We start from the raw sequence: 20,537 nt of genomic DNA, 5'->3' as shown, positions 1-20,537 counted from the left end.
TTTTTTTTTTTTTTTTTTTTTTTTTTTGCTCATTAGTCACAATTTAAAGTATCCATTGTTCCTTTTAGCTTCTTCTTAATTTAAGTCTCATTCTTAGTTAGACTTTCCAGTCCTGATTTCAAAAGTGTGTATGTGTGTGAAACAGTAACAGATGGATTGTGCTGTGGAAACACGTGAACCCCAGCATCTCCGTGGATTAAAGCAACAGAAGTTCATTCTTGGCTCATCTACTCTAGCGTGAGATGCGTGGCTCTCATCTGAGCAGTGGCTCAGGGATCTCGTTGGTTCCATGGCTGGGTTCTCTCAGAGTCCTTTGTTTCCAGCTCCCTGGGTGAAGGAGAGAGAAGGTGGAGGAGTGTTACTGGCAGGCCTCAAAGTAGGGCGGACGCAATTTGCTCGCATTTCTTTGCTCAGAATCCAATCACTTATTCTCAGTTTAACCTTGAGCCAAAGTGTGAAATATAATCTTAACTCCCTCAGGAGGAGAACACAGCTTTGGTGAGCATCTGGCTTGTCCCTGCCAGTTAATTCTGGTTTGTCCACTTCACCTGAACCTTGGACCATCGGTGACCTGCTTCTTTAGCTCCTTTTGGTCTCCAGAGGAGTGGAGAAATTTCAAAGGAAGAATCCTGGCTTCAAGCCATTTAATTTATTGTAAAATCTACTGTTTGCTTGTCTGCTTATTCCTCATTCTTCTCTCCTCAGTCTATGTCCGCCTCCCCCATGTTTTTTTTCCAACTAGGGATCACTTTACCATGTTTCCCTTTTAATCTCTTAATCTTCTTCTTAGCGAGAGCCAAAGTTTGTTTTGTTTTGTCTTTTCTGTATAAAACCCACAGTCTCCTCCCCCTCTGCCTACTTCTGGCAAGCACCTCACACCCCAGGTCCCAGCTTTTCAGTCTACCTACGGATGACTAGCCAGGACCTTCTAACGGCTCTGCTGTGATCTCACCTTTTCAGGATTAGACAGTACAATTAGCATGATAAAGACTTATATTACCTTTGACCCTGGGACAATTTTAGTGTTTTTATCTTATCATGGAAGTAGTTGTGAGTCTCATTCCACAAACCAAGCTCTGTTGAAAATATAAATTTCATAATGTTTTATCATTCAACTTGATTTCTGATTAAGTTGGCTGGTGAGATTCTGTGGGACTAGTAGGGAAAAGTCAACATCAGGGTTTCCTGGTTCCTCTACTTTCTGGAACTGGGCTTCATTCTGAGGCCCTATATTGATGGTAAGGCTTGATGAAGGGGAGCTGATGTGGTGCCCAGCTATAGGTCCACAAGTATAAAAAGAAAAGAACGAGATTCTAGGCTACAAGGCAGAAAATATTGAGCGTGTTAGGTGTGAAAAGAGAAAATAATGGTCAGACATTGGTGATTTTAGAAGCAGAATCTGAGTTCTTATTTATGGAACTTTTATTTAAGTCTCATATCTCATTTCTTTCTTTCTTTCTTTTTCTTTTTCTTTTTTTTTTAAGAGAGATCACAGGTAGGGAGAGAGGCAGGCAGAGAGAGAGAGAGAGAGAGAGAGAAGCAGGCTCCCTGCTGAGCAGAGAGCCCGACGGGTCTTGATCCCAAGACCCTTGAGATTATGACCTAGGCTGAAGGCAGAGGCTTAACCCACTGAGCCACCCAGGTGCCCTTCAAATCTCATTTCTTAAAACAAAACAAAACAAAACCTAACTGGGGTTGAATGCCTATCACGGAAGAGTAAAAGTATTTCCTTCCCACTGCCTTCATCTCTGTTGTTTACACAATTCCTCTTGATCAAATATGTGTAGAGAAATGTGCTGCTGTATTTGTATTTCATTTCAGGCCAACTTCCCATTCCTCTCAGCTCATTTCCCAGTTGCCTCCACCTAGCGCCATGTTTTATGGGCTCCGAGGGAATGCACCTTAATTTTAATGATCTATCTTAGAGTGGGGCTTAGTGTGGGTCCCAGATAGGATGTAGCATTTAGGACAGAATTTAAAACCGGAACGGATTTTGTCAGGTGGAGATTGAGTGGGAAGGTACAGTAACTGGGAAGCAAATAATTAGGTCATTATTTTATTAGAGCTGATTGACAGGAAAGTGCTTCACTGATGGCTGTTTCCCCATAGGGATTCTGGACCGCTTGCTTTTTGCAAGAACCCTGTGCATGGATGCAGAATTTCAGTGGGTTCTTCATTATGATGTCCACAGTTTGTACGGCTACTCCATGGCAAAAGCAACAGACTCGTAAGCACTTGGTTTTCGCCTAATTTCTATGTAGGGGAAGTGCGAGGTGGTGGCTTTTGTGTATCTTCCATAAGTATGTTTTTCAAATATATTTTGTGGTTATAAGGATGTGCAACTCAGATCTTAGATGGTACTGAAGAGCTCTTCTTATAGAGCCCCTTGGTGCGTATGTGAGATTAGTTTTGATTGGCTTGTGACTAAGGGACTTCCTTAGATACTGGTAGGCAATAATGTGCAAGGTATTTAGAGCCCCCAGTTGGAAGCCAGCCCTGTTACCAAACCACACCAGCGTTGCCTGATTTGGCAAATAAAAATATAGGACCCAGTTAAATTTGTAGTGGACCTATTTACACTAAAAGTTATCTATTATTTAAATTAAATTCAAATTTGCCGGAGTGTCCCTTGTCTACCTGGCAGAGCTGCCCACACCACATCCTCCTGGCTTCTCTCCCACTGGCCGCCCCAGACTCTCTCTCAGTTCTCCTGTCTGCAAACATACGCTTATCTTTAAAACCTCTTTTCAGATGTTTCTAGAAACCTTCCTGTCAGTTGTAGGAAAAGATTATTTCCCCTTTTTTATGCTACCTTTTTTGTATTATAATATACTCAATATACAAAAACCTTACATTATAACATTTAGGCAATCCCCTCCTTTTTTTTTTTTTTTTTCTTGCTGGACTGCAAGCATTTTGAGGGCAAAGTTGTCCCTGTAACGTTAGCCTGAGGAATAGTGTGTGTACTTAAGGCGTGTGTTGCATAGCTGCCTGGCCTGAGGGAGAGACATCAAGAAGGGCCTGCAGAAGATGTGTGACCACCCCTGTTTTGTTCTCCAGCACCATTTTGCCCTCCTGACTTTGTGTTATGTGGGATCGTCCAGGTGAGAGAGAGTCCTTGTCTCATAAATGCAGAAGTTTTGATCTCCAAAAAGAGGCTTTAAGAAGAAGGACTCATGTTTCTGATTTTGTTATCCTCTCTTTTCTGACCTCTCTCTCCTCTCTCTCTCTCTCACTCTGCCTTTCCTGGGAAATAAGCTAGAAGAATAAGGCTCAGTTCCCTCCACTTTGAAACTAGAGGCTTGGATTAATGGGTCCCATAGTTCCTTCTTCTTGCAATCTGTTTTGACTTGGAAACGCTTCTATCTAAGAATGGAGGGTCGGAGGGAGAGTGCCTGGAGGACAGAAAGAGACTTGCAAATTGCTTTATTGCTTGTGTCTCCCTGTAATAAAAGTGCTGTAAGGTTGTGATGGGGTGGTTAGTATAGTCTAATAGCTACGATTAATAGTTAAAAGGTAATTACAATGGAGAAGGTTAAGTGCCCTTCTAAGCTCTCTAGGTCAGACAGAATGACCTAAGTTCCCAGAGAACAGTGGGGGTATGTTTTTTGTTCAGTGGGATCTGAGCACCAGCAACATTTAAGCCATATATCTGATTAGTATTTGGCTCAACCTTCCTGGAACTATCGTCTGGGACAGTGGTTACCCTAAGAAGGAACTTCTCCCTCTGAGCTGAAAGTAGAAAGACCAGATCCCCTCAGAGATCAGGACCAATGATAAGCCAGCCAGACCTGAGGATCTCTGAATAAGATTGTTCCTCTACTCTGGAAAAGAGACTTATCTAATCTGAGGTACCATAAAGGTCTGCCTCTACATAAACCTGTAACCTCAGATAACTTTATCCAGCTTTCAGTTTCACTCTGTACAACCTGAATGTGTTCCTTTCATGGTGGGTGATTACAGTGTGCCATAAACCCTCTAGCCAATGGTAATAAAGGCAAAGTGCCTGCTTGTTGAGATCAAAGACGTGAGGGTAGGAGTTGAAGACTGAGTGTTCTCCTTTATGCTACCTTTACTTTTTGGTCACTAAATTGTCAGAAGGGAAGACTTCATGCTTTCAAACCCATCCTCTATTTCAGAATTTTCTCTCTTTTGCCATTCTATCATGCTGCCATTATAGACTCCACATAAGGTAGTACTCAGGAGTATGAAGTTGGGAGACCGTTGGTGGCTGGGACAGGTCATGTACTTGTCTCAGACCGTGGTACTGAAAGGAAATATAGAAGCAGCAATTGTGGGTCAAGTTTCACCACCCCATTGTTGTAATTTTGTTTAATTTCAGATTGCTAAAGAAAGGTATGAGCTGCTTAGCATGACAGGGGAAAGAAGGGAGAGGCATTTCAGGAAAGAGCTTATGCAAAAGAATATTCAGAATAAACGTTAAGCAAGATAGTTTATATTTCACTGTGTTTTTACCCCACCTCACACTCCCCTCTATCCTGAAGTAATTGTCTTTCTGAACTCCATGTTCTCAATCCCTTTGCTTAATCTTTTATAGAATCTTATTTGATGTATGGTAGTTTGTTTGTAGTACAACGAAAATAATATTTTATATTTTAATTGCATTTAACACATGATAAAGAGTATCATGTGTTATCTTTTGAGACTTACTCAATTAAAATTATTTTTTAATAATTTTAAAATAATTTAAAATTATTTTTTAGATTAAGACTTCCCAACATTGAGAATTGCTAATAATAAGTTCTAAGGCTTTAGGGGAACCCAGCTGCCTAGAGCCCAGCTGGTATACAAACTGCTCCAGAAGAGGAACAACCTGAGCTGGTGTTGTGCTAGACAGTATTGATTATAGAGGGGCAGCAAGACATGGAAACAAGGGACATTGGAAAAGCTTTGTCTAGGTGGAAAAGGTAGAGTCAAGAACTCAAGACATGGCCACAATGTATTGTTGATCAAAAGGGCCAAAACACAGTCAGATCCAATAAGAGAAAGAGGGGCCAGGAGCATAAAGACATTTTTGGGGGGACTAGACTGTAGAGGTTTGGACTGTCTTATATGAAGTCTGAAACCTTATTCAGAAGTGGGAAAGAAGCTCTTAAAAATACTAGATCTTAAATATAAGATACTAAAAAAAGTATTACATCTTAAAAATACTGGGTTGTGAGCATTAAGGAGGGCACGTGGTGTAACGCACGCTGGGTGTTTAATGCAACTGATGAACAACCAAACTCTCCATCTGGAAATAATGACGCACTATATGTTAATTGAATTTAAATAAAATAAGATAATAAAAACTAGTTTGCTCACCTAGTTTGTGAAGTCCTGATGTTTTTTGTTTTGTTGGAAAGCCCATTGTTCCCCTTGGGTACAGGTGAGTCCTAGATATTCACAGCTCACTTCACATTCAATAGATTGTATTCCTTTTCAGGGCCATGAAGAATATCTTCCCCAACAAAAGTAACTTGATCTTATCCCGTTCTACTTTTGCTGGATCTGGCAAATATGCTGCACATTGGTTGGGGGACAATGCAGCCACATGGGATGATCTCCGATGGTCCATCCCTAGTATCCTTGAGTTCAACCTGTTTGGTATCCCCATGGTGAGTTTTACTCTCGACAAGGAACTTTTACCTTTTGTTCTTTGGTATTCTTTCCTTTATTAGTCTTTTGTGATGTTAAAAACCAAGGAGGATTTATGTCTCCCTGTGGTATGTATTAGAAAATCCATTTTTACATGCAGCATGAACTGTCTTTTGAGGATAGAATGGTAAAACATTATCGTTGGGTAGTCGTCCATAGAGTCTTTGAAGTCAGCATGGAGACACCGTAAGTAAAATATGTGAGCATCACCGAAGATTCCATTAGCAAAGCATCAGTGAATAACAAAGTGTGAAATTGGGAACTGAACATTGAAATGAGCTCTCGTCAGCTGATTCATCATGCACATTTGCCGCTTTTGTACCGTTGGCTGGCTCTGAAAGTCTGGGACCTCTGTAAGCATAGAATGATGGGAATAAGATTTTTCCCCTTTACCAGATAGGAATACGGTCAATGCTTTTGCTACTATCAATGACCATTGTCTTTTGTATGTGCTAATTCTCCAGGTAGGTGCCAACATCTGTGGTTACACAAAAGATGTCACAGAGGAGCTCTGCACAAGATGGATGCAGCTTGGAGCATTTTATCCACTATCGAGGAATCACAACGGGCCTGGGTTCAGGGTAAGGTCCCCAAGAGAAGCAATGGAAACTTCTTGGATTGTCTAAAGTACTTGTTCTCAAAAAGGATTGAAAAAGAAACAAAAACCTATATCTTGGCCATTAGTACAAAAGGAGAACAGATAAATTTTGAGTCATTGACCTAAAAAGCGGAGTATTGAGATAAGGATTCATGGTATGTATGTATGTAACGAATGATTTTATTGTGATTTATATTGATTTTCTTAACTCACCAATGAAGGTGAGAAGGGTTGCTAGAATTTCAATGGTGCTGCTATCACTTCTTTTACCCTCTGTGTAAGATGGGACAGTTAGAGTCCACTGGTATTTTACCTCAAGCAATACAAGAGAAACCCCTTCTAGTACGGAGGAGCAAGGAGGGATGATTTAGGGAGTGGCAGGCCAGGGATCTAAAGACTTTTTTTCACCTTGTTACACCATTCTATCTTTCTATGAATGATTTGTGAGACCCTGCCCTCCTCACTATTTTTTACTCTTTTATCCTTTTCTATCCAAAAAAAAATTTTTTTTTTTAATGGGTGAGTATATAGAAGTGGGCTCAGAACCTCTCTTAAGGAGATGTCTGGGACAATGGCAGGAACAAGTAAGGTGGAATGCCCTTTATTTTAATGAAGTGTTTCAAAATTGAGTAGGTTAGATCTTAATACACTCAATGGGGTAGCTTACTGATGATCATTTTAGCTGCCCTTCTTGATTTTTGTCTCTAACCTGGGAAAGATTTTCAGCCAAATCACCAAAGTATTTTATCCCCAGACTGTCTTAGCCATTTACGAGCTGGAGAGAGTTGGGTTGTTTCTGAACTTCTAAGCTGGTGGCTTCTAAGCATGTTTGGCAGGTTGCCTTCCTCTTGAGATGGCCTGGAAGGAGTTAGATAAGAGCGTTCAGACCCCCTAGCCTGCTAAGTTTCAGTCCTTGTTTTCCTGTCCCTCCACAAGTGCTGCGCAACAGAATGACAATGAGAGCCACACATGAAGTTTAAATGTAAATTTAAAAAGTAAAAAGAAACAGAAGCAATCATTTTAAGTATATTTTGTGTAAATCAGTGTGTCCATAACATGATCATTTCAACCTGTTTAATACAAAATATTATCAATAAAATACAAATATTATCAATAAAATATCAATGAGATATTTTATATTCTTTTCTTTCTACTAAGTCTTCAAAATTCAAGTGCATGTTACAGTTACAGCAGATCTCAGTTTGGATACTAGATTTCAGCAGTTGGAATGCAATAAAACAAAACAATAAAGTTATATTTAATGGAAGAAATATTTTATTTAAAAGTATTTTATTTTTATTCTTTATTTTATTTAAAAATAGTTCTTTAAAAATATTCAGTTTTTAGGATTATATTTAAATGAACTAAAGTCAAGTAAAATGAAAAGTTCAGTTCCTCTCTCTTACTAACTACATCTCAAGTGTGCAAAAGCTCCCCATGGTATGTGGCCACCATAGTGGACAGTACAGCTCTACACATTCTTGGTTGGAGACCTGAGTGATGGAGAATGTGGAATGTTATTTTCATTAGTGTTTGGTCTCAGGGTTTTCATGAGCCCTACATTGGAGGCATACAGTGGTCTGCTGCAGTAGACCACTCTACTTTCTACTCCCTTTGAAAGGAGGAAATGAGCATCTTTGGGAACAAAAGAAAGGAATAAATTTAGGTAATTTTCTCTAAAATTCAGACCCAGCAATAGAGTGCAGGATTACAGATCTCAATATGACATACATTATCTTTCTTATCTTACAAATTACAAGGAAAATGGACAAAATGAGCCCCATCATTAATGGAAAAGTTCTGTTTCTCAGTCCAAAGAAAATTAGATTTCCCTTCTAGAGGCCTATTTCTTTGCTCTTGGATAAAGACATGATTTCTTTGCACATTGTATATTGAAGAAAAAATAGAGGTCACTGTTTCTGGGGTAGAGAAAAGAAAACAAATATCGATGGTGAACGCATTACAGACAAAACTACGTATAAATTTCAAAATTGTAAATTCATAAAATTGCATGGAAAGGAGAAGATGAATTATAGATCATGGTGCTAAGCAATGCAGCCTAAGGTAGTGGGCTTCAAATTCAAATTCTTGTCACTGGTTGTACAACTTACTGCTGTTATTATTACTAGCCAAGTGGAGTATTTTGAGAAACCTCAATATACAACAAATTAGATCAGCTAAGAAGGGAGCAGGGGACACTGTAACCCCTTTATCTCCATGGCAACCTCCTGGGCTTTTTTAAAAAAATTGATTTATTTTGATAGAGAGAGGGGAAACGTGTGTGAGAGGGTCAGAGGGAGAGAGAGAGAGAATCCCAAGCAGAGTCCACGCTGAATGCAGAGCCCAGGTTGGGACTCGATTTCACATCCCTGAGATCGTGACCAGAGCCCAAACCAAGAGTCTGATGCTTAACCGACTATAACACCCAGGTGCCCCGCCCCCCCCACCACCATGGACTTCTTTATCACCCTTGAGGCTACCATCAACTGGGATCAGAAGACACAGGTCAAATTTAAGCTCTGTCACCGGCTTGCAGTTTACACTGGGAGAATCATGTAATCTTTGATATACTGTCTTTTCATCTATAAAATCAAGAAACATTACCAAGATCCTTTTGATTTTGGAAATGCTTTGATATCTTCCAAGTTAGAGAACATAGCTACTCTCATCTGAGAAAGCCTCTTATCATAATGGAACAAACTTTTAAGACGCAATGGAAGTATCTCATATTTGCTTCATTTTCTTCTAGGACCAGGATCCTGCTGCCTTTGGTGAACACTCTCTGTTGGTGAATTCCTCCAGATATTATCTGAACATCCGCTACACCCTGCTGCCCTACCTCTACACGCTTTTCTACCAAGCTCACACCCGGGGGGACACTGTAGCGAGGCCCCTGGTCCATGAGTGAGTTTCCCAACTCGCGAAGAATCCCTTTCAGACAATTCATTTCCATTGTCTTGTTAGTGGTTGTTGCCACCTAGGGTACAGTTGTTCTATACTGGAGGCTTCATCTGCCTTCTCTGTTTTCCAGGTTTTACCAGGACCCAGCTACTTGGGGCATACATGAGCAGTTCCTATGGGGGCCTGGACTCCTCATCACGCCTGTTTTATATGAGGTGTGTTTCTAATGTGAACAATGGGATGGAATATCACATTTGTCCTCATGGTACTATAGCTGAATAAGCTGAGCTTGAAGTATCTATGGCTGCATTTAAATATGAATATAAATATAATATGGGGCACCTGGGTGTCTCAGTCAGTTAAGCATCTGCCTTTGGCTCGGGTCATGATCCCAGGGTCCTGGGATTGAGCCCCATGTCAGGCTTTCTACTCAGTGTGGAGTCTGCTTCTCCCTCTGCCCCTCACTCTGCTCATTCTCTCTCTCTCCCTCTATCTCCAAGCAAAGCAATTTCTGTTTTGCAAAATTACCTTAAAACTTGTTTTCTTAAACATATGACCATGGATTGATAGGCTTTAAATGCCTCATGAGTTTGGGCTGGCTATCCCTCTGTGTGCTTCCTTTGGACCAGGGGACATGTGCTCTTGGGGTTGGGCTGGGAAAGGAGAAGAGTCAAGAGAGGATCGGGGAAAGAGGTCTGGGCAAGGGCAGGGCGTTACTCTGAAGACCAGATTTGAAGGGCCACATGTACCCTTCCAAAGTGTGAGGGAGGAAGTGTGGGGGAGGGATGAGGACGATGCTGATCACTTCATAAACCCAGGAGATTGCCAGTGTACTCATGTCAGAGGCCATCTCTCGGCAGGTGCTGCGAGCCACAGCAGTCCTGCTGGAAGTCTCTCCTCGAGGCCTGGCTGTTTCAGTCTCTTCCCACCTGTCAGGTTACACAAGTAATTCAGTGAACAAAATTTCTCTGCTTCTCTTAGAAAGTTCAGGAGCCTAGAAACTTACTTTCTAGGCAGAACTGTGCTTTGGGTGAACTGCCCAACTTTTCTGAGTATCTGTATTCGGACCTGTAGAATGGGATGGTCCTAACCATCTCTCAGGATTGTTCAGATGAACCCACACAAGCACAGATGGCGTAGCTATTGTGTAAACTGTGAGAGACATGCTGATGTTGCTCATATTGGTGTTTCCCTAGGGTGTGGACCGAGTGAAAGCATACATACCGGACGCCATCTGGTACGACTATGAGACAGTAAGTAAGGCAGCCCCTCTTACGTCAGGGACCAGCCTCTAGCAGAGGGCAATCTAAGGCAGGAGTCCTGGGAGCTTGGGGTAGGATAATAGCATAACATTTTACATTTGGTTGATAGAGGATACTTTTCTGTGAGGAAGGCCTTTCTAGGTGTACTATGAAATAATTTGAATAACTGGGGTAGGTTTAGGGGAATTTTCATTGTATCAAGCTGGCTACTATGCAGCTATGAGGATTAATAATTGGACTGAGGCTGGGATACCCTAGAAAATGAAAGCCCAGTTGTGGAAGAATCACCACACAGCGTAATTCAAAGAAATAGGACAGGTTGGAGGCTCAAATCTGCTATTTTGATTATGCTTTGGGCTGCCCTTTGCTTTGGGGGGGATCTCTGCTTTTCTTTTTTTTTTTTTAAGTTTTTATTTAAATTCCTCTTAGTTACACTATTGTATAATGTTAGTTTCAGGAGGAGAATTTATATTTAAATTCTGTTATATTTAAATTATATTTAAATTCCTCTTAGTTACCGGCGCCTGGGTGGCTCAGTGGGCTAAGCCTCTGCCTTTGGCTCAGGTCATGATCTCAGGGTCCTGGGATGGAGCCCACATCGGGCTCTCTGCTCAGCAGGGAGCCTGCTTCCCTCTCTTTCTCTCTCTCTGCCTGCCTCTCTGCCTACTTGTGATCTCTGTCAAATAAATAAATAAAATCTTAAAAAAAAAAAAGAATGTTTTATGGTTTGCCTCTCTCTTTTTTACTCCTATGTCCATCTGTTTTGTTTCTTAAATTCCACGATGAGTGAAACCATAGAGCATTTGTCTTGCCCTGACTGACTTACTTTAAATAAGGCAACTGATCTAGAATGATCTGCATGGTCCCTCCTAGTCCAATGGTCCCTTGTCTGCTCTGTCATCTTTTTGTTGGTTAGGGGGTAGCCATCCAGTGGAGGAAACAATTGGTGGAGATGCTGCTGCCACTTGATAGGATAGGACTTCACCTCCGAGGGGGCTTCATATTTCCCATCCAACAACCCAGCACAACCACCGAGGCCAGGTAAGTTCCTCATTCTTCTAAGGTGTAACTGGGGGTGCCTGGGTGGCTCAGTGGGTTAAGCCGCTGCCTTCGGCTCAGGTCATGATCTCAGGGTCCTGGGATCGGGTCCCGCATCGGGCTCTCTGCTTGGCAGGGAGCCTGCTTCCCTCTCTCTCTCTCTCTCTGGCTGCCTCTCCATCTACTTGTGATTTCTCTCTGTCAAATTAATAAATTAAAAAAAAAATCTTTTAAGGTGTAACTGCCCTGATGTGCCAAGGGAGGATGTCGTGGGACAGGCAAATAGACACTAAAAGTAGATAAGTCAAGAGAAGACATCTCTAGTAAGGAATCTCTCTCCCCTCCTTTCAAGGTTGGCCCCAAAGTGGTACTTTCATGTTCATTTACCTTAAGGTGGCCTTAGTCTTCACGTTTCTAGAGTCTTTCACTTGGAAATGGAATAAGATTTAAGAGCAGTCAAAATAATAACTTGTGAGGATTTCCCTATGACCAGAAACTATCTTCAAGCAGATTTTCTTGAGTGAATGCAAGTTAAAGAGGAGGTGAGAGTTATCACACAGAAGTGAACATAGCTTCCAAGGTCAAGAGCCAGAATGCTCAGGTTCAGACCCCAGCTCCATCACTACCACAGGTGTTGCCCTGGGCAACATCCTCTCTGTGTTGCTGCACAACACGAGCAAACTGGGGATGACAATAACTGGATGTTTTAGTGTCATCAAGCAGGTTAAATGGAATGATAGACATGACTTACTGTATTCGGGACACAGAAGGATGAGGGGCGCATGGCAAGCACCCCGTAAGTGCTGATTGTTAGTAGTATCACAAACCCAGTCTTTGGCAGGAACTGCCTCCTTCTACCATTCTTCTATGGTCATTCATTATCAACCTCTATTGTCTAACCACACCCAATGTCCATGTTTCATAAAATGTCAATATCTACTCTGTTTCTGGGGTAGACTCTGAGTTCATCTGTCCCTGAGACATGAAAGGGGCTGGTTGAACAACGTTCTATGCCTTCTTCATTCTCTGAAACTGGGAGTTGCTCTTTTACAGTCGAAAGAATTCCCTGGGACTCATTGTTGCCTTGGACTACAAGAGACAGGCACGGGGCGAGCTGTACTGGGATGATGGTGTATCTAATGGTAGGCCTCCCGGGGGTCCCCTCCCTGGGGTTCTCAGTGAAAAGTATTCATTGCAGGCTGTCCAATATGGCACTAACTCTATTAACATCGGTGCTGATTTCTGCAAGCTTAGAACAAATTTATTCTGGAAGTTCGGTTAGCCAAGCACAATGCATTAAAATAGATCAGATGATCAACCTGTATGTTATTGACTACCAAAGCAACAGACATTATTGAGTTTAGTTTAATTAAATTATCTCTTCTTTGGGTGTCATTACCAATATCAAATAATACATTTTTGTTAATAGATTTGTAAAATGCTGCTTTGATTACTATTGAGGGGGAAATATCTAATTTGTATAGTATGCTTTTCCATTGTAAGATTCCCACAGAAGTAGCTGACATAAGCTTATGGTCTGTGATTATATAAAAACCCTGCCCTGCATTGAATTAGCATTTATTAAAATTTATTGGATTTTAATAAATTTATTTATATAATTTATTATATTATCTAATTTAATTATCTATCTATTATATTAATTATCTATCTAATTATCTAAAATCTAATAAAAATTTATTTATTTATTTATTTATTATTTATTATTGCCCTGTAGGCAGGGGATATGAAGATGAATAAGATGTAGGCATTGCCCCTGAGGAACTCCTGGTCCAGCAGGATAAACACAATGTGTATGTGGATGACTACAAATGCAAGTCACAATGTATTAAATGCCAGCAAAATGGTACCACAGAGAATCATGGGAGTTTGGAGGGACAAAGCAATTAGGGTTGGTTGAAGCAGTCCAGGAAACTTGGTGGAGGTTTGGCAAAAAGGGCAGAACCTGGATAAGCAGAGAAAAAGGAGAGAAAAGCGTGACCATGCAGCTCCTCTGCTTCCTATAATCATGGGTACTTCTTTCTCTTTTCTAGATGCTGAAAAGAAGTATATTCTATATGATTTTTCTGTCAGCTCTGTAAGTACTGTTTTTGAGGAACATGCAGTATATGTTCTTTTCTGTGATGGCTTTTTGAGTTTTTGGTTTGCTGCGATGCTTGGTCCTATGGAACAGGGATGGTACCCATGATGGTCCCTGAAAAGATTAGAGTTAAAAAGAGAGTTTTAAATCTATGTTAGATATATAAGCTTCTTAAGTCAGTATAACTCCAGTGAAGAATCTTTCTTTCTTCTAGAAAAAAAAAAAATCATTGTCTCTGAGCTTGATGAGTCCTGACTTCTGGGATGTGTCCTTGGCCAGAGGGAATGGGGTACAAGTATGTGTGAGATGTGGGCAGGGATGATGAGTGGTATGGGGCCTTTTTGAGGTTCTTCCATAATGGCCTTCCTTTCCAGCCCCCAAAACTTGGCATAGGTACTAAATGGTGGTTTTGAGAGGTTGGAAGATGGATTTGAGAATTTGGATGGCCAGAAAGATACAGATCATTGCTTGCTCCATCTCTCTCTCTCCCAAAGGCATCAAGAGGAAGAAAAGGCAATAATGCTATCAGAGGATATGAGAATTCTAATTTGGTTTTCTTTGAAGTCTGATTGTACATGTGTGAGATTTCTTTTGTGGATATCTCTTTCCTTTATTTCTCCTTTCTTTTAAGAAAGGAAGAATGAAGTATAAGAACAGATATTGTTTTATAAGTTATCCTTTTTATTTTGAGATAATTATAGAGCCCCATGCAGTTATAAGGAATAATACAGAGAGTTCTGCTTGTCCCTTTTATCCAGGTTCCCCTCATGGGAACATCTTATCCTTTCAAGAATTTGATATAGATGGAATCATACAGCATGTAAGCTTGAAACTGACATTTTTTTCCCTCAGCAAAATTCTCTCAAAATTCATCCAAGGCATTGCATATTAAAAGTCTATTCCTTTTTGTTGCTGAGGACCATTCCAAGATATATATGTCTACCTTCTGTTTAACAATTCACTTAATAAATGGTTATTTCCAGGCATGGCTATTACAAAAAAAGCTGCTATGAACACTCATGGACAGGTTACCATTTGTCTGAGATTGACACCCAACGGTGCAGTTGCTGGGTCTTACGGTGATCGCATGTTTAGTTTTGTGAGGAACTGCCAAACTGGTTTTCAGAGTGGCCCTACCATTTTGCATTTCCACCAGCAATGTTTGAGCAACCCAGTTTCTCTGTATCATAACCAGCATATATGTTGTCATAATTTTTTTTAAATTTTAGTTCTTTTGATAAGGGTATAATGACCTGTTATTGTGGTTTCAATTTGTATTTCTTTATGTCTAATGATGTTGACCATCCTTTCATTTGCCATCTGTGTATATTTATGTTCTCTTAGATGAAATGTCTGTCCAGTTCTTCTGCCTATTTTCTCATTGACTGGCTGATTTTTCTGTTCAGTTTTGAGAGATCTTTATACGTTCTAGAGAGGACTTCCTTTTTGGATATGTGGTGTGTAAATATTTCCTATCAGTCTGTAGGCATGTCCGTTCATTTTTTCACAAAGCAAAAGTTTTAAATTTTGATGTGTCTAACTTATCTTTTTTTTTTCTTTTTTTTCCCTAACTTATCTTTTTAATTTCTTTTATGGATCATGCTTTATCGTGTCCACTGTAAGGACTTTTTCTATTTCTATTTCTATTTCTTGACTATTTTTCTCCTAAAAATTTTAGTTGTACCTTTTACATTTAAGTCTGTGATCTGCTTTGAGTTAGTTTTTATAAACAATGTGAGATTGAGACACAGATTTTAGTTTTGGCCTCTGGATGGCCATCTCACCCAGCATCATTTGTTGAAAAGGCTCTCTTTTCTCTACTACATAACTTTTGAGCCTTTGCAAAAAAAATCACTTGGGCATGCTTGTGGGTTTCCTAATCTTTTTAAACATCAAAGTGCCCATCCCCCCCTTTTTTTCTTCAGTCCACCTTGGTCAGAGCTCCACTTCATCACTTTTGAACTGTGATTCTCTGGGAAGGTTGTTTGCTTCCCCGGGGCTTCTGTCTTCCCAAGAATGGGCTCAGGCTCATAGCTTGCTGTTGGAATGGAACAAGATACTTAGCACCAAGCCCGGTACAGAGTAAACACTCATAAATTTTAGCTCCTATCCTCATCATCATTAAAAGGAAAAAGAAAGTATTTCGGTACTTCGTGTGTGTGTGTGTGTGTGTGTGTGTGTGTGTGTGTGTCTTCATCTTTGTGGGCCGATAGGTCTGTGTGTGTGCTGGTGTCTTTTTATTTAAGAGTACCCATCTTAATGCAGGCTGGTGCAGCCACTCTGGAAAACAACATGGAGGTTCCTCAAAAAGTTAAAAATGACCCAACAATTGCACTATTGGGTATTTACCCTAAAAATATAAATGTAGTGATCCAAAGGGACACATCTACCTGAATGTTTATAGTAGCAGTGTCCACAATAGCCAACTATGGAAAGAACCTAGATGTCCATCAACAGATGAATGGATGAAGAAGATGTGGTATGTGTATATATATATATATATATATATATATATATATATATATATATATGTAATGGAATGCTGTGCAGCCATCAAAAGGAATGAAATCTTGCCATTTGCAAGAACATGGATGGAACTAGAGGGTATTATTCTAAGTGAAATAAGTCTATCAGAGGAAGATAATTATCATATGATCTCTCTGATATGAGGAATTTGAGAGGCACAGTAGGGGTTGTGGGGGGTAGGGAGGGAAAAAAAGAAACAAGATGGGATCAGGAAAGAGACAAATTATAAGAGACTCTTAATCTCACAAAACAAACTGAGGGTTGCTGAGTGATTCGGGGGAATAGGGCTAGGGTGGCTGGGTTATGGACATTGGGGAGGGTATGGGTTATGTTGAGTGCTTTGAAATGTGTAAGACTGATGATTCATAGACCTGTACCCCTGGGACAAATAATACATTATATGTTAATAAAAGTAATGAAAAAAAAAGAGTACCCATCTTGTCCACGTGGAAATTCTGTGATGTCAGGAACATATTTTCTGAGTGATGGAATCAATCAGTAACCAGTGAGCCAAAACAAACCTGAAATGTTACTGAAAGATTGAAGGTTGAAAGAGTCTGGGTTAGCAAATTTCCTGGGGATGATCACCAGGCACCAATTAGAACTTCAGAGATAAAGAACATACCTCAGATGTCAGAAAGAAAAATGTTGAGTGGTATGTGGTGATGTACCTAGTTTCTAAACAGATGTTTTTCTGTTTTTTTCTTTCTTTCCAGAATCGTCTACAGGCAAAGACTGTAAATAATAACTATACGGACCCTAACAACCTCATGTTTACAGATATCATAATCTTGGGAATGGACAAGAAACCTACTGATTTTACTGTCTTACATAGTAATTCTGCCACCTCCGTCTCAAATGTTGCCTACAATGTTTCATCAAAGGTGGGCGACTATTCCATCTTGCAGGGCCCTTGTCAAAAGCCCGGGCCTACGATACTGACAGCCAGCTCTCCCTTGCTCTTTTCACTTTGGGCAGGTTCAGAGACAGCTAGCTTGCTGCAAAGTCTACCATACCATAGGGCCGTTACCGGAGAAACTATGCGTGCTAAATATGGACTCCTGAGCTTTGTTTGCATTAGAACACTGAAGAAGACTGTGGGTGCTGGGACTCTGAGGCAAGGCAGTTCTTCTCTGGGCAGATTTAAAACTAGACCTGCTGATCCCAGATGTGATATAGTGAAAATATGATTCAGTACATTGGCCTAGTTCTGGAGAGTATTTACACGTTTGTCCTCTCATTTAAGTTAAAGACTCTCTTTGAGAAACAATTGACACACTGCTTTTATACCATTACACTGAAGGAGAGTTGAATAAAACACGAGGGATAATCCAATTCTGCCCTTACTGAATGAGTCCCTTACAAGCTAATCTTTAACCAAAGGTTCCAACTGTTAGTTGACTGTTTCAAGTGCTGGGAAATTCACTATTTTTTAGGGCAGCCTCCTTCCATTTTGACAATGAAGATTACAAAAAATAAGAGCCTGGTTTCTGTACGAGGCAGAATGGGGTTCAAGCCCTAGTTCTGCTGTCTCCTAGCTATGAGATCATGGGCAAAGCATTAAACCTCTTTAACCCTCAGTTTTCTATTTTGTAAAATGAAGATAGCCATATTAGCTGCAGCATAGGATTCCCTTCTACGATTGGTGGGAGATGATGCATCTAAAGTGGTTATCACAGTGCTTGGCCCATATAAACGCTCCATAAAGTTTTAACTATTGTTATTACTGGCATCGTTATTACAGTGTGTGAGCACCACACCCAGGGGGCAACAAGTCTTACAGAGAGCCCTGCTTGTGATCTGTAATCCTTAACATGATGAAAGCCCTTCCCATTCAACATTTCACAGTGACTCCATGAGGTGAGAAAGGTCAGGAATAAGCCAAGTTCATTTTCCTGACAGGAAGGTTGAAAGACGCAGGGGATAATAAATAATATTCCAAATATCCCATGATGAAGTGGTGTTGGACGAAGGGCTCGCTTCCCTTCCAGATCATCAGGGAAGGACATTGGCGGGTGTCTCAGCCTCCCCTTGTTTTCCATGCAGCCTCCTTTCTCCTTCCCCAGATGGTGAAGATCAGTGATCTCAAGGGACTGGCACTTGGTCAGAATTTCTCCATCGAATGGAAACTTCCAGTCAGTGACCTGGAGAAATTCAACTGCTACCCTGAGGATTCTAAGGTGTCTGAGGAGAGTTGCCGGCAGCGGGGGTGCCTTTGGGAGGTAATGATCAGGAACACACCACCACAGTGAGCAGAAAGTTGGAGAAACTTCCCGTGGATAATTAGACACTTAGAAAACACTTCCAAACTGTTGATGGGTTAAAGAGCGATCATCCTTCAGAAAGAAAATGACATTATGTCAACTGAAAAATTATTTTGTCAGCTCTGGGTGAGAGGAGACCCGTGTTTTCCTCAGATATCCTGAATCAGAAAACACTTACTGCCACTCTGGCTCCCTCTTTCCTCCAAACACAGCATTTAAAGCCCCACTTTTATTCTTAACACAGCAGCAATACATTGGGTATGCATTGTGTATTGAGTATTTTAAGTGAGGGTTATTTATTTTTTTTTTTTTCATCTATTAGAGAGTCCATGCAGAAGGTACGTTGGTAAGACTTTTACTCTTCATTTGATATATAGAATGAAAGTCAGAGAGATTACCTCAAGGTCACAATGGCAGCAATGAGGACACCAGGAGTAGAACCCTGCCTGAGGATTCTAGTCTCCAGATCAGGCTTCCTGCTTCCCCTTACCTGCCTACCCAGGAGAGGAAGCCAAAGAGCATGTGTTTTTTAAATGGATATATTCATTTGCTGGTACTGTCGTAACAAAGTGCCACAAACTAGGTGACTTAGAACAACAGAAATCTGTTATGTGAGCGTTCTGGGAGCTAGAAGTCTGAGATCAAGCTGTCAGCAGTGTTGGTTCCTTCTAAGGAAAGGGAGGGAGACTCTGTCCCATGCTTTTCTCCCAGGTTCTGGTGGTTCTCTGGCACTCTTTGGTCTTGCTTCGTTTATAAAAACATTACCCCAGTCTCTGCCTTCATCCTCACATGGGCATCTCACTGAATGCAGGTCTGTCTCTGTGTCTAAATTTCCCCTTTTAATAAGGACACTGGTCATATCGCATTAGACTGATCCTAATGATCTCATTGAATCTGATCATCTGTAAAGACTCTATTTCCAAATAAGGTCACTTTCACAGATACCAGGGTAAGACTTCACATCTTTGGGAGGAACATAATTAAAGCCATAATATTGGGCATGGTGTAAGAGACTTAGTTTGCGTGAACCAGCTTCTCTAGAAATCAGACCCTCGAAGTGTGATGCTAGAGGCTGATGGGGAATTTCTTCTCTTGTTCCAGAGCACAACTGTTCCTGACGTGCCCACCTGTTACTACGACACCATCCCTAGTTATGCCGCCAGTAACATTCAGTACCTGCCTACGGGCATCACCACAAAACTAGCCCACCTGGGGGCCCCTGAATCAGCCCGAGCAGCCACTGCCTCTGGCTCTCTCTCTGCGACAATCAGCTTCCTCCAGTTGAGCGTGATCTACCACACAGAGTACATGCTGCAGTTCAAGGTAATCTCCAAGGTGGTGCAGGTTTTGATTCTCAACACAGAGTTCTTACAGCTCCATGTGGATGAAAGTCATTGACACACTGTTGGTCCAAATCCATCATTTAATGGACAAAGGCACCATGGCCCAGAGAGGTACCAGTCCAGGATGTGATCTTGGACCCACAGGGATTGTGAATGTTCTGCACTGCCAAGCGCTCAGTCATTAAGTGTCCTCAAAGGACCCCTCCCTTAGCCCTGTGAAAAATGTGTCTGCTCCATGGGAAATTCACACGAGTGGCATTAACTCACTTCCAGTGTTAGAATTATTTCTATCACAGTGGCTCTTAACTTCAGAAAGCTCCAGAATCACCCACAATTCTTGTTAAATTAAAGTTCAGATGTTAAAGCTCAGATGGCTGGGCCTCTGCCCTAGAGTTCCCAGTCTGAGAGTCTGCATCCCTAACATGTTTCCACATGATTCTGATGCTGAGGTGGGTCAAGGGGCCACACTTTGAGACCCACAGCTCTGCTCTGAGGGAAGTACAATGTGAACCACATATATTTCCTAATAGCCACACTCCTAAGGATGTATTTGAAAAAAAAATCAAATGTAATTCATTTTAATAAGATTTTATTTAACCAACATGCTGAAATATTATCTTACCATGTAATCCAAATACAGTTATTGAGCTATTTTAGAATCTATTTTTTTTTTAATTTTTATTTTTTAATTTTTTATTTTTTATAAACATATATTTTTATCCCCAGGGGTACAGGTCTGTGAATCACCAGGTTTACACACTTCACAGCACTCACCAAATCACATACCCTCCCCAATGTCCATAATCCCACCCCCTTCTCCCAAACCCCCTCCCCCCGGCAACCCTCAAT

The 20,537-nt window shown here is 40.9% G+C and overlaps 1 protein-coding gene across 1 annotated transcript in view; it reads left to right on the top strand.

Annotated features, from left to right (window-relative positions):
- Positions 1–20,537, top strand: part of MGAM2 (maltase-glucoamylase 2 (putative)) — a 91,105-nt gene that overhangs the window by 26,861 nt on the left and 43,707 nt on the right. The window contains 12 exon segments of the mRNA XM_059395984.1: positions 2,110–2,227; positions 5,447–5,618; positions 6,123–6,239; positions 9,006–9,160; positions 9,288–9,372; positions 10,354–10,410; positions 11,336–11,460; positions 12,511–12,599; positions 13,509–13,552; positions 16,798–16,965; positions 18,148–18,303; positions 19,447–19,668. Coding sequence (XP_059251967.1) covers positions 2,110–2,227; positions 5,447–5,618; positions 6,123–6,239; positions 9,006–9,160; positions 9,288–9,372; positions 10,354–10,410; positions 11,336–11,460; positions 12,511–12,599; positions 13,509–13,552; positions 16,798–16,965; positions 18,148–18,303; positions 19,447–19,668 — 1,508 coding nt within the window.

The sequence above is a fragment of the Mustela nigripes genome, chromosome 4 (genome assembly GCF_022355385.1).
Source record: "Mustela nigripes isolate SB6536 chromosome 4, MUSNIG.SB6536, whole genome shotgun sequence".
NCBI lineage: Eukaryota > Metazoa > Chordata > Mammalia > Carnivora > Mustelidae > Mustela > Mustela nigripes.
The sequence above is the reverse complement of the archived record's forward strand: the minus strand, read 5'-3'. Positions and strand labels throughout refer to the sequence as shown.